At 34.6% G+C, this 14,909-nt stretch overlaps 1 protein-coding gene across 1 annotated transcript in view; it reads left to right on the plus strand.

Moving 5' to 3' along the window:
- The first annotated feature begins 515 nt into the window (after positions 1-515).
- LOC124085484 (kinetochore protein NDC80 homolog) overlaps positions 516-14,909 on the plus strand; it is a 33,975-nt gene continuing 19,581 nt past the window's right edge. The window contains 9 exon segments of the mRNA XM_046433156.1: positions 516-745; positions 2,788-2,865; positions 4,426-4,549; positions 4,649-4,821; positions 6,009-6,129; positions 10,139-10,243; positions 11,013-11,157; positions 14,152-14,250; positions 14,253-14,356. Coding sequence (XP_046289112.1) covers positions 516-745; positions 2,788-2,865; positions 4,426-4,549; positions 4,649-4,821; positions 6,009-6,129; positions 10,139-10,243; positions 11,013-11,157; positions 14,152-14,250; positions 14,253-14,356 — 1,179 coding nt within the window.

Below are 14,909 nucleotides of genomic sequence, written 5' to 3' on the forward strand. Positions count from 1 at the left end.
CTGCCAGTTTCATGGGCTTCGTTAACATTCCAAGAGTTTCTCAACTTTTCCAGAAATTCATTCTCAACATGGTCTCCATTTTAGATTTCACTGGATATTAGACCCAATTTACCTAACTACACTGACTACCTAATTTTAAATCTGGCTTCAACAGTACAGGCAACAATAGTATTTAGACTCAAATTTCTAACAAAGTGAATTACTTGATCTCACTGAGCCCCAAAGTTATCATTTTTATAATGTCTCAGTTTATATAATTAAATGAGATAATCTATATGAAATGTTGTGCACAAGGCCTGACATACAGCTTGCATAAATACTAACTGATAGTATTGGTGATAGGGATCCTTTTGATCTTGGTTCCCCCTTGATAGTCACCATGTGTGAGGAAGGAGGTCGTTGCTAGTATGATCTAGAAATTTAGACAAGAAAACCGAAACACTGTGCAGCTAAATAGCAGTCATGAAAGACGCATCCTTCAGGGGAAAGAGAAAAAAAATTTTTTCTAAGACTCAATGGGCGCCGCCATGTTGCTGTACGGAAAATATTTCCACAGTGCCCCAGAGCACTCAGCCTATTCCTTGGTGGCACAGGACCTTGGGTCTTTAGAGCTAACTTTGATGGTCAATCCAGACCTGATAGAGGAAGCTTCAGAGTGCCCGCAAGGCGTAGAGGCGCCATCAGCACGTAGAGTTCCAGCAAAGAAGAGCGGCGCCTACGAATTGCGTTGCGCGTTACATAATGCGTGATGACATCAACTCCTCTAGTGGAGATTTTAAAATTCAAACCTTCTGGGTGGGCAGAGGCAGAAGCTCTTGTTTTAGTATGTAGCGAAGAGTAATTGCACAAATTACAGAAATTCGTCCGCTGAGCCTTGTCAGGAAACTGGAAGAAAGGTAACTAATAACATTCAGTTCTTTGTTAGTGCGAAACTATTCTGGAGGGAGAAAGTGATGGAGAGGGGCAATCTGTTAGTGTTTGCTGCCACAAGAGGCCTAGGGCTGAATCTGAGTCCAATAAATTTAAACTAGCAATGATTTTTCCGGGAAGGAGGGAAGAAACTAGGGGACTCTGTAGAGAATAGAGACTGGAGCGAGGGAAGAGAGTGGGAAGAGAAGGACAAGAGAGAAACTGTGGAATGTGGGCCCAGAAAAGTAATAGGATGACCACGAATGTACAATTTCCTGGATGCCAGGGCAGGATCTGAGAAGGCTAGACAGGGTTAATTTTCAGGAATTTTGCTACCATGAATATTCTTGTGAAGGCAGGGATCAGACATTATTCTTTGTATTTCCTGTGTTACCTGACACACTCCCTTGTACATGGTAGGGCAGTTAGTAAATTGTGTGTAGAATATTTTAAAATGAATCTAAATAGGTATTCTTTGAAGACCTCAGTGTACAGGAACAAGAAAGTGAAAGATTATCTTGAAGATGAACCTAGTTGCTTTTATATTTGAGGATAAAGATATTAGTTATTGCCTAGTCTACTTTTGTTCTAAATCTGAAACATTTTTCTAATACTGAATTCATGATTGTAGTTCATAAGCATGAAGTGCAGTTCATTTTCCACTGCTGGTGCTGGCTGCCTCTCTATGCAAGAGTCAAGATCTCAGGACATGAATAAACAAGGCCTTCATACTCCTCAAAGTAAGTGCTGCCATCTGTGGTCCTAATCTGTATTTCTTTTTTGTCTTAGGCAAAGAAATGATAAAATGGTTAATATAAAGATGTAGTCTGTGTAATGTGTTAGTGAATCCTATCTGTTCCCAGTGGTACCTAATTTGGGATCAACAATACTAAGCACTAGGCCTGATACCGGTGTTTCTTAAATTCCAAAATCCTCTTTTATAATTGTTTTTCATATTTTTAATTGGTACATTATAGTTGTACATAATGGTGGGATCTTCTTTTATTATACAGCTTCTTATTTAAGCAGATCCTGTGCTGTGACTTTAAATTTACTGAGATGTTTCCAACTACCAAAATTCTTCATCAAATCAAAGCAATGTCATTTGCTCTGGTGATAAGCTAAAATGTACTAGCAACCTACAGAACAACACTTTTTCAAAGATTTACAGGGAAAAGAGTGCCCAAATGAACTTGCTATATAAACTGTATTTTTTCCCTTTATAATTGATTTTCTTACAGTGGACAGAAGAACACTATAAGCCACTGTAGAGCTGTATCAATTCTTCTCTAATACTTAGGTACAAGTTACTTGCTGGCTGTTCTTAAATTATTTAGGTTTAACATACTGTGAATTTCTATACCTTTAGAAATGTGAAATATTTATTTTCCTTCTGAATACTTTAACAGAATATTTTGTTGTACATTACATCAAAAGATTTTAGATATTTAATTGTATTAGGTTTGAAAAGGTTACCATCATCAATGTTTTTTGTCTGTAATTCAAATATTGTATATGAAGCGCAGCTACATTCTAACAGTGAGCTTTAAAAGAAAAAAAAGTCTCAAAAGTAACTATCATCCTGTGATTGAATATATCTATTTGTACATTTTGCCTTTTTCTATAAGGTTGTTGTCTGTAAATGTACATATTTTAAGATAAAATCATAATGTAGATAAGAATTTTGTTCTGCTTCTTAATATTTTAGTACTATGATTTATACTTTTAGCTTATCCCTATCATAACAGCTGTGGTTGCTGCTAAAATTTTTCATGATTTTGAATAATTTTATAGGTAATAGGGAGGAGGTATTTATTCCAACATATTTCCAAAAGTTTCTTGAGCTGATTAAAGTGTTGTTTTCTGTTTTTCTTAAAGCAAAGAGAAACCAGCCTCTGGAAAGTTCAGTATAAATAAACCTGCATCTGAAAGAAAAGTCTCTATATTTGGTAAAAGGTAATGTTTTAAATGATTAACTTTTTAGGTTATATCTGCTTTAGATGGTAATAAGAGATAAATTAACCCATTCAGACCACTATTTTATTGTTACATGTGAATAATTGGAAGTTTTATACCTAGCACTCAAATACTATAGTAAAGTGAGGAACTAATCCCACATTTGAATCTCATCTTTTTCATACTCTTAATGAGAACTCCAAGGAGCATTTGTTGTATGGGCTTTATCTATCAATATTAGCCATTTAAAATTAACACTGCAAAGATTTATATATATATATATATATATATATATATATATATATATATATATATATATGTGTGTGTGTGTGTGTGTGTGTGTTAATTCAATTTAAAATAGCAATAAGACTATTACATAGTAAAGTAAATAATGTGTTTTTAATGTTAAAAAACTTGTTTCCAAAAACAAAACTATTTCAGAGAGAAGAGTGACATTGTTTTCCAGTTTTGCAAATCCCTTTTAATATGTGGTTTTATAGAAGAAAGGTAGATTCTCATATCTGCTTCTGAAGTCTATTAGAATATTTTGCATCTTACAGCCAGCCTCTGGAAAACTTTACTATACACTCATGGATAAAATGAGCCAGGCATAGTGGTACATGCCTGTAATCCCAGCACCCGCTGAGGTATATCAAAGATCACAAGTTCTAGGCCAACCTCAATAACTTAGCAAGACCCTCTCTCAAAATAAAAAGGTCTGGCCAGACATGATGGCTGGAGACAAAAAACAGTGTCTCCTCACAAGGCAGTTTTGAGGATTGATTGAAGGAGATGAAAATATTTATAAGATCTAACATTTGTTGAGCATTTCTAAAGCCCAGATATTAAGTGCTTTTCTATGTTAACTCTTAATCTCCAAAGGCAGATTTCCCACAAGAAATAGTGGTAAATGATGATTTGCAGGGAACAATTATGGAGGGGTAAATAAAAGCATAAGGACTTGGGTTATTGAATAAACATGCAGAATAGTTGGTGCAGAAGATCTTGTGGACTCCGTACACATTAGAGGAGAGTTTATGTGTTGTTACTGAAAAGTATCAGTTTATTTTTACCCCTGCCTTACTTTCTATCTAAATTTTCCTTTAACTGTTGTAACTTCATGTTTTACATTCTCTCTACTTTATTTATTTATTTATTTAGTACTGGGAATTGAACCCGGGGCATTCAACCACTGAGGCACATCCCAAGCCCTATTGTATTTTATTTAGAGACAGATTCTCACCAAGTTTCTTAGTACCTCACTTTTACTAAGGCTAGCTTTGAACTCATGATCCTCTTGCCACAGCCTCCTGAGCCACTGATTTTACAGGCATGCACCATCACGTCCAGCTCTCTCTACTTTAAATAATAGAATTCTGAATTCTGTTTAAGTAAATAAAGATTAAAAAATTAAATTTTAATGCTTGGTGCCAATGTTAATAATAATAATAATAATAATAATAATAATAATAATAATAATAATAATAACAACAACAACAACAACAACTTAGACTTGACCACAGAAAGAAATATCTTTGACTTTAAAAACTATGTTTTCAGAACTAGTGGACATGTATCCCGGAATAGTCAAATTGACATATTTTCCAGTTCTGAAAACATCACGGACCCAAGACCACTTAATGACAAAGCATTCATTCAGCAGTGTATTCGACAACTCTGTGAGGTATTTTATAATTTAATAATAATTGTGAATTTCCTCTTAGGTATTTTCCAATAATTTTACTATGACAAAATATTTGATGTTTCATAAAAGTTATTGTAGTTTCTTACAGAAAATGGTTATGCATATAGTGTATGCATGAAATCTCTACAAGCTCCATCTATTAAAGACTTCCTGAAGATCTTCACTTTTCTTTATCGCTTCCTGTGCCCTTCATATGAACTTCCTGACATAAAGTTTGAAGAAGAGGTTCCAAAAATCTTTAAAAACCTTGGGTATGAACATTATATTTCTTAGTCTGGGGAAATTATTGGAACCTAAAAACCAAATTCAATAAATTTAATGTTTGAGTTAGAAAAGTAACATGTTTTAAGATGATTATTGTAAACAGTACATATAGAATGAATAGAAGAGGAATTATACTGTGGATATATTAGTCTGTTTTGTGTTTGTACTGTATAACAAATACTGAAACAAAGTAACTTATAAAGAACAGGCATTTATTTAGCTCATGGTCTAGGGGGTTAGAAAACCCAAAAGCATGGTGTCAGCATCTGCTCTGCACCTTGTGAGGGCTGGATCATGACATGGAAGAGGGTATCACATGGCAAAACAATACAAATGTGTCAGAGAGATCTGACTTTTATAATAAAGCCAGTCTTTCAATAACATTCTTCTAGATGGATTAATCCATTCATGAGGGCTCTGCCAGTCACCACCCAAAAGTCCCACCTCTGAGTATCATTAACATCTGATTTTATGGATTAAGTTTCCAATCCATGAATTCTGGGAGATGAACATTCACACCATAGCAGTAAGTTAGTACAGAACTACATGTGATAGAGCATGAAGCCCTAAACTGCCGAAGTGATGGGGTAGAAAGTACAGGCTGGTTACCACAGTTTTTTTTTTTTTTTAAATAAATATTTTATTTAGTTGTAGTTGAACAGAATACATTTATTTTAATTCATTTTTATGTAGTGCTGAGGATCGAATCCAGCACCTTGAACATGCTAGGCAATGCTCTACTGCTGAGCCATAACCCCAGCCCTGGTTTTATGGATACAAAAACAACATCATTGAGGTCTAATGGAGTGAATATGAATTTGGAAAGGGCTAAATAGAGTAAACACAGTGTTGGATTTGGGAATGAGTAGTTCTTACACGTGGTTTATTGAATTTAGGGAAACAAAAGATCTTTTGATAGGACTCCAACATGCTTATTATAAATCAAATTCCACATATTAAGGGTTTATAGATACAAATTAATCTGCTTAGAAGAAACCAAAAATACACAAAATCATTTTGGAGAGTTAGATGACTAGCACAGAACCACAACAAAATATTTTCTAAACAAGTTAAAATAATGGAATGTGGGGAATTTTTAAAAAGTAACATCTTGCTTAATTTGCCAATTATTTTTACCATATTAATATAAGCTTTTTTTTTTCTCCCCCTGCAGGTATCCTTTTGCACTATCCAAAAGTTCCATGTATACAGTGGGAGCCCCTCATACTTGGCCTCACATTGTAGCAGCCTTGGTTTGGCTAATAGACTGCATCAGGGTATTTGGTTTCACCTTTTAAATGTACGCATAGGAAAGTTTGGGTTTTTTCTCTAAAAGGTAGTCCTATTTCTCTCCCAGTCTTGCTTTTGCCACTTATCTCAAGTCTGCTTCAAAGTTTTCATTTTTCAAAGTACATTTAAGTTCCTGAGACTATCAACGTATGTCATGAGAGGTGAGGGAGATAAAGTTCATGTTGGAAAAGAAGCTGGGACTACAAGTTCTCCCCACTATACCCAGCTATTCCTTTAATTTCCCTCTTTAGGGTTCCTCCATACAGACAATTGTCAAGATTAAACAAATCAAAACCTCACACACTCTAGGCAAGCACTCTGCAACTAATCTATACTCCCAGCCGCATTGTTTTTAATAGTTGGCAATATAACAAGTAAAAAAAAAGATAAATAATATTTTCACATTTGCATTTTGTGCTATTTTATTTGTTTTTGTTGTTGTCGTTTGTTTTAACTGTGTTAGGGATCAATTCCAGGTGATTGTTAGGTAAACAGTCTATCATTGAGCTATATCCAACCCAAGATTGTCATTGTCTAGTTCAAAAATAATTAATTTAGGGCTGAAAACATAGCTCAGTGGTTGACCACTTGCCTAGCATACATGAGACCCTGGCTTCCATCCCTAGCACTACAAAAAAACAAAAACAAAAACAAAAAAACATATAAAGAAATTAGCCCCTGTCTATATTCCCTGTTTTTTCCTTTTGATATTATGTACTATGTTTTGACTATTCTGAATTATGAATTTTCATCTAGTCTAATGTTGTCTCTTTCTTTTGTAGCTTCTGAGTTTCCTGTCCTACTTAGCAATAGAATTCTTAAAACCAGTATGGTCCCCTGACATTTTCTTGGTCATCAAAAGCCCTTAAGTAAATGTAAGTAGGCAGTGGGTGGATGGATTTTGACCCAAGAACCATGCTAGTACATGGAGCATCAGCAGTTGTCAAAAAAAAAAAAAAAAAAATATATATATATATATATATATATATATATATATATATATATAAATCCAATACCAGCGTCTATTAATAAAGCACAAATTATTGGACTTTAAATGTAACATTTATACATTTAACTTGTCTCACATACCCCATGGACATGGTAATCACCTCTGCATTCTTGCTATCAGATATCCCTATTAGCACTGGAATACTTCAACCTTATTTGCCTAAGCATCTTAGGATTTTGTTAAGTGGTTGTGAGATAACATCTCCAGATGTACAGGAACTGCTGTGACTGGTCAGAGAGAGACCTCTTTTTTGGACAGTACTAGGATGTCTATCTAGGGCCTCACACATTTCAGGCAATCATTGGAGCACTGAGCTTCATTCTCAGCCCTTTTTATAACTTATTTTGAAACAGTCTTGATAAATTGCCCAGGCTGGACTCCAATTTGTGATCCTCCCACCTCAGCCTCCTGAGTTGCTGGTTTTATAGACACTGCATCCAGCTAGAAAAAGAGATCTCTTGAGATGCCTCCAAGCCCATTATTTAGGTTGGAATCCCCTCTTTCCTATCTTGCTTTTCTCAATGTGATAAAATTGAACACTGCAGCAACATAGAATCAATGAGACACTATAGGTTTCTTGTTCTAATTGTCTTTCCCATTTAATCTTAGAAATTTTAGTCACACCTGGGAAGGCCTCCTTTATTCCCTGGTGTTTTTTTGTTAGTTTGTTTTGTTTTTGCTTGTTTGTTTGTTAGTTTTAATGCCTCCAGTTATTTTTCCCAGTACTTTTATGGCTTCTTTGTGTTTTTCTTCTTCTTCTTTTTTTTTTTTTTTTGTTTTTTGGTGGTTGTGTTTTTTTTCTTCTTTTTTTTGAGACAAGGTCTCACTGTGTTGCCCAGTCTTGTCTCAAAATCCAGAGCTCATGTGATCAGCCTCCCAGATAGCTAGACTCCAGGTGTATGTCAATGCACCCAGCTTTGTGTTGTTTGAAACCTTTATCCCTCTGAAATTTATTTTAGCTTAAGAAAAATAAAGCATTATTTTAAACTCACTCACATATCTTAGTAACATTTACTGAATAACCTATTGTTTCCCAACAATTTGGAACTGTTCTTAATGTATTCTTAGATCCATTTTTCTGTTCTCCTATCCCTGCAACATGAGCATTCTAATTGCTTTGCTTTCTAACATATTTTATGTAGTAGAGGCAGATTTTTATTGTTTTTCACAAGTTATCTAGCTATTCTCAGATCCTCACATTTAAAGCCATTTTGCTTTTGCTCCCCATCGACATCACATTGAATTCATAGATATATTGGGGGTAGGGGATTTCTATCTTGACAATATTCAGCCTCATCATGTGGAAAAGTAGTCAATCTCTTTTTTCCTATCTCTTTTGCTCCTTCAGTTTTATTATTTAGTTTTAATGTATTAAGATAGAGATAATGTTTTTCATGTTGAAGTTCATCTGCTTTAATCAGGAATGGGTAAAGGTTGTTTTATGCTTTTGCAGGATCTATTGAGAGTATGCTTTTCCTCTTGACCTGGTTTCCTAATAGTGTTACCGCTGTTGACCTTGCTTCCCCAATGTTGAAGAATAACACCAGAGAGCACTCGGAGGCAAGGTCAGAGTAGAAATTAGAAGTTTATTAAAGGACAGCAGAAAAGACTTCTCCCAGAGGAAGAAGGGGACCCAAGAGGTGGAATCCAGTTGGCAGGCAAATGTGTTTCCCTTTTTTTAGGTTTGGTGATGGAATGTAGGTTGGAAGGCCCGAGGGGTGGGACACAGGTGGGCCAAAGAAGTAATCTGGTCAGGAAGGACTTCTGAGTCAGCACCTTTTTGCTGCAGGCTGTTCATTAACATTTCTTTGAGGTGGACTTTGGCTTAGGGCCTTTTCAGGACTTCATTAACATTCCATGAGTTGTCCTGTGTTTTCCCTGAGTCATTCTCCACACGGTCTCCATTTTAGATTTCACTTGATATTAGACCCGATTTACCTAACTACACTGACTACCTAATTTTAAATCTGGCTTCAATAGCCTCTGTTTGTTCATTGTTTATTGTTCTTTTGCTACACTCCCAAATTGCTTGTTAATATTTCATAAAGTTTGTTTCTTCTTTCATTCTCTCTATGCCTCCTTTCAGAGCTTGGCACATAATCAGTTTGAGTGGCAGTAGTTTAGAAAGTCCCCCATCTCCTCTACTGATGACCATAAATAGGAGGTTGTATGTGCCCCTAGAGTTCCCTGGTAGCCTTTGTTTAATGATCAAGGGGGCAGAGCCTGATTTATCTCATATCCCTCTGCATGCTTTCTGCCTGAAGTTTCACAATCTTGAGAAGTGGTAGTATTTTGAAAAAATGTAATCTTTAGCTGAAAAAAATGCCTCAAGTGTATTTGCTGTACTGTGGATGCACATTCCTGAAGAGTAACCAGGTCAATTTTAGCTTTACCACATGAGAAAGAAAGCAAGATAAATAACGCTTTTTTTTTTTTTAAGAGAGGAAAGTTCCTAGTAATCTAATACAGAATGCATCTAGTGAGCTACTTTATATTTCTGTATGTAATTTAGCATATAAATTAATTCATTTACCCATTCAAATTTTTGTTGTATATCTAGTATGTGTTAGGCATCATTTAGACACTGGGGATACAGTAACAAATATGAGATTAAAAGAATCCTTGCCCCTATAAACTTACATTCTAATAGAAAGAGAAGTAATAAATAAACAACTATAAATCAAGTGGTGATTAGTGCTATGGAGAAAAATCCAGTAGGGTATGGGAAATAGAAAGTATAGTGCAGGGCTGGGATTGTGGTAATGCACTTGTGTAGCATGTGTGAGGTACTGGGTTCGATCCTCAGCACCCACATAAAAATAAATAAAATAAAGATATTGTGTTCATCTACAACTTGTCCGGTGGAGCTACCCAGAGGCTGAAGCAGGAGGATTATAAGTGTAAGGCCAGCCTTGGCAAAACTTTGTGATTTGACCAGAGAGATAGAAGGCAAAAAATATTGTGGCCTGAGTCTTATGAAGTTTTTTGGGTTTTTGTCTCCAGAGGATTTATATAATGTAGATGCTTCCAAGCTGGAATCATTAGCAGCAAAAAACAAAGCATTGAATGAACAAATTGCAATATTGGAACAAGAGAGAGAAAAAGAGCTGGTAAGTAAATGTGTTTATGTGCTTCCTTGAGAGCTCTTATAGATTCTTGGTCTCCTTAGAGAATACTGGCTGTTTTTATCAAAAATTTTTTGAATGAGCTAACAAAGTAAGCTTCTTAAAAGTTAAGTATTACATAGAATAAATTCCCATTGAAAACATGTTTGGTATCTATGGAGTTTTTTTTTTTTCCCTTAGGATCTATCAGTCTTTGACTAATGGTGTTCAGAATATGATGAAAGGTTTCTACCTTTTTACATAAGACCAGAAATAGCTTTTGAACAAAGTCCCCATGGTATATATCTCCAAGGAACAATATTAACAAGAAGCCCTGAGTTTTATAGTTACTATAAAAAGGAATAGTGATATATCTGACTTACATATTATCCTAAGTGTTTTCTAAAGACTAAATTAAAATACTGATATTTTAATTTTATTTTGTGTATTACTAACGAAGCACCCAGGCTGTTCTATAAAATAAACAATTTTAAATGATAGTTTTTTTTTTTTTTTCTCTTTGGCCCTTGTGGGGATTTTTTGTTTTTTGTTTTGTTTTGTTTTGTTTTTATATTCTAAACTGACTTATTGAAAAGTCCATATCTTTATATAGGTAATAATAATATAGTGCTCTTTCATTTGATTCCTCCTAAAGTGAAAGGGAATGCTGATTAAACTTTCTCTAAGATGAATTTAATAACATTGTTTTCTTTTAAAATAAAGTATGGAATGATTATTGATGAGAATACTAATTTAATATTCTTTTCTCTTAAAGAACAGTATAGAGTCATTAAGGAAGTTGAAAACTTCCTTACAAGCAGATGTTCAGAAATATCAGGCATACATGAGTAATTTGGAGTTTCATTCAGCCATTCTGGACCAGAAATTAAATGATCTCGATGAAGAAATTGCTAGAGTAGGTAAGCACAGCTAATGCTGAAAGAAATCATTCAGATGAGTATTGTCCCATATATGCCAAGACCTTTGTTATTTATATATATGTTGCTTCTATGGTAAATTTTTATAGCTGGTTACCAAGTTTCCAATGCCTTTTCTGTTCTCTGAAGCTGCTGTAACAAATTACTACAAACTTGGTAGTTTAAAACAATAAAAACTTACTCAGTCTATAGTAGTTACTGATGTTGTATGTCCAAAAACCAATAGCACTACCCTCCCCCCAAGGACTTAGGGTGAATCTGTTCCTTGCCTCCTCCAGCTTTTGGTATTGGACAGTGTTCCCGAGCTTGTATAAACATCACTACATTCTCTGATTCTCTGCCTTCATCTTTATATTGCCTTCCCTGTCCTTCATCTTTATATTGCCTTCCATGTGTGTCTTTTTTTAAAGATGATGAGATGGAGTTGCCAGATTACCTAGGCTGGCCTTAAACTTGCTATCCTCCTACCTCAGCCTCTCAAGGAACTGGGATTAAATGCTTGTGCCACTGTGTTCAGTTTTCTTCTGTGTGAAGTCTCCCTCTGCTTTGATGTTACACAGATGCTTGTGATATTTAGAGCCCACATGCATAATCCAGGGCTATCTGCTTGTCCTAGTATTCTTAATCATATCTGCAAAAATCCTTTTCCAAATAAAGTAATGTGTACAAGTTCCAGAGATTAGGACTTCATATATTTGTGTCGCCATCATTCAACCTCCTCCACTTTTTCAAGCACAAGCTCTCTAAAGTCAACAGGGACCTACCCTAAGAACACATGCTGCCTGATATGAGTGTGTGTGTGTGTTATTCTATATTTTTTCGATTCTGCTTTGTAATTAATAAGCCAGACTCTTGATCTCTGCCTGTTTCAGTGTGCTCTTACTCTCCATTGCTACAATAAAAGCAGCTCAGCAGCTAAATCTGAAAATAAGATGAAAAGATGCAAATACTACAATTCTCAAGAAGCAAAAGCACAACTAAAGAAACTTTGTTTGTATCCTGAGTCTCCCTATCCTTGTTTTCATAAACACATATCCATCTTAATTGTAAAATTGGCAAATACTGTGGCACATGTATTTGATAGCATCTAGAAGGAGAGCAAACGAAGGTATCTGCAAATCACAAAACTGTTGGGCTACAGTTTAAAAGTAAATACTTTCTCAGGAATTGGCCTTCTTGTATTTTATTTTAGGACTTTATAAGTTGAGTCTGTACCATGCAGAAATTATATTGATAATCCTCAGGAATTTTGATTTAACTCAGTCTATGGAGTATTGATCATCTGTCAAGTCAAGGCTTGTAATTATCCCAAGAATTTGCTAAATCAGTTTTTTTTTTTCCCAAATGACTGTGATTATGTATGTTTAATTTGCTCTATACAAACTAAACTAGTCACTATCCTTTGTTCTCCACCATGACAAGGAACCATAACTAATTTATTATTCTAACAATGTTTGTAATGTAATTAAGTCAATACTTTCTAACATTAATACAGTCTGTTCCTTATTAGCATATAATTAAGAGAATTGTCATATTTCCTACTTATGAAAACTTTTTCCCCAAAGTTGCAAACTGAATAGATAAGAGAGTAATATTTCAGCTATCATTTGTCATTTCAAAGTGGTTTAGTTTGAGAGATTAATTTTTTAACAATTAACCTAAGATGTCTTAATTCTTGGGAGTATTTTAACTTTCTTGATTATTTAAAGTCATTTGTAGCCAAGACTGTAAAAGAAATATTTAAACTCTAAACATATTTTTGAATATGTTTAGAGTTTTGTATTTGTGATAAATACATACAGTGTTACCTAAATCAACATTAATTTATTTTAAGTTCAGATGAGGAGCTTCCCAAATAATGAGCTTGGGCTATAGATAGGTTATAACAAAGTTGAGCCAGACATGGGGTACACACCTGTAATCCCTACAGCTCAGGAGGCTGAGGCAGGAAGATCACAAGTTCAAAGCTAGCTTTAGCAACTTAGCACAGCCCTGCAACTTAGCAAGAACTTAGTAAGACCCTGTCTTAAAAAAGAAAAAGAAGTGGGGATATAAGTAAGTGGTTAAACAACCCTGGTTTTAATTCCTGGTACCAAAAAAAAAAATGACATATTGGTCCTGTCAGCACTCAAGATGATGTTCTTTACCCAGTTAGTCAACTCCTTCCCTTTATCCCAACCTGTTATAAAAATATTATCATATCTGTGTAAGGCATGAGTCATAGGATGTTGGAAAATACTGATTTATTTAATTAAAAACTTTATCTTTTTAAATATATTTTAGATATTCATGGACCATTTATTTATTTATCTATCTATCTATATATTTATTTATTTATGCACATGGTAGGCTAAGCAAGTGCACTACCACTAAGCCAGAACCCTAGCCCTAAAAACTTTATTTTAATGAAATAAAGTTTTTATATTTGTGGATGTGGTTTTTCTGGCTATTTGAAGAGTCATCTATTGGGCCTGGAGTTGTGGCTCTGTGATAGAGTGCTTGCCTAGCATGTGTGAGATACTGGGTCTGATTCTCAACACTGCATACAAATAAATAAAAAATAAAGGTCCACTAACAACTAAATATTTTATAAAATAAAAAAATAAAGTTTATTTTTTTAAAACAGTCATCTATTAAAAGCATTTAAATGAATATTAAGAGAAACAGACTACCCCTCTTACCCCTCTTAAGTACAAATATTCTTAATTGTAATTATTATGTATTAGGTTACAGTTTTTCCATATACTACTTTCTGAAAACCATAGTAAGACAATAGAGAAAAATAAGATACTAACAGAACTTTAACTGTATTATTTCTAAGAATGTTATTAGCAAAGTGAGACCTAAATTAGCCAAAAGAAGAAGAAATATGTGTACACACAACTTGGATAGTTAGACATCAGTCCTGTTAAATAATGGCATCAGTTTTCTTGTATGAATTGAAGAAGTAAAAAGTTTGTTTTTTTTCCAATTCAGAACTAGAATGTGAAACAATAAAACAGGAGAATGCATGTCTACTGAATGTTGTTGATAACCAGAAGTATTCAGTTGCAGACATAGAGAGAATAAATCATGAAAAAATGAATTGCAGCAGACCATTAATAAATTAACCAAGGAGCTGGAAGCTGAACAACAGCAGTTATGGAATGAAGAGTTAAAGTATGCCAGAGGCAAAGAGGCAGTAAGTCGTACCATTTTTGGTGGCAACTCATCAGAGTTGACCTTTTTAAAGGTCTGTTCCAATTAAGAAGAACTTGGAGGGTAGACTAAATTGGCTAAAGAGGTAAAATTGTCTAACATTGACATTTAGCATGACTAAAATACTCATTACTTTTATGTCAATTCAGTAACACTTTCTCACAGTCATATTTAAGGTATACTGTATTTTATAACAGTGAATGAAGAAATAAACAAAAAAAAATCTCTCTTAAGACCATGAAATAATTTTCATAAATCCTATCTGAAGAGGAAGAAATGAATCCCTCTTCATTTACCTATTCACTCTTCATACAATTCTGTAACAGCCACTGTGTGCCACTTACTCTGCTGAGCATAGGGGAAATAAAGATAAAAATGTAAAGACTCTTCCATCAAGAAACATCTGACCTAGACCAACATAGTGGCAAATGCCCATAACCCCAGCCTCTCAGAAGGCTGAGGCAAGGATAACAAAAGTTTGAGTCCAGCCTCAGCAACTTAGCAAGACAGTGTTCCAAAACAGAAAATAAAGATGA

The sequence above is a fragment of the Marmota monax genome, unplaced genomic scaffold, assembly GCF_021218885.2.
Source record: "Marmota monax isolate L192 unplaced genomic scaffold, Marmota_monax_Labrador192_F-V1.1 WCK01_AAM20220418_F8-fsc00981, whole genome shotgun sequence".
Taxonomy (NCBI): Eukaryota; Metazoa; Chordata; class Mammalia; order Rodentia; family Sciuridae; genus Marmota; species Marmota monax.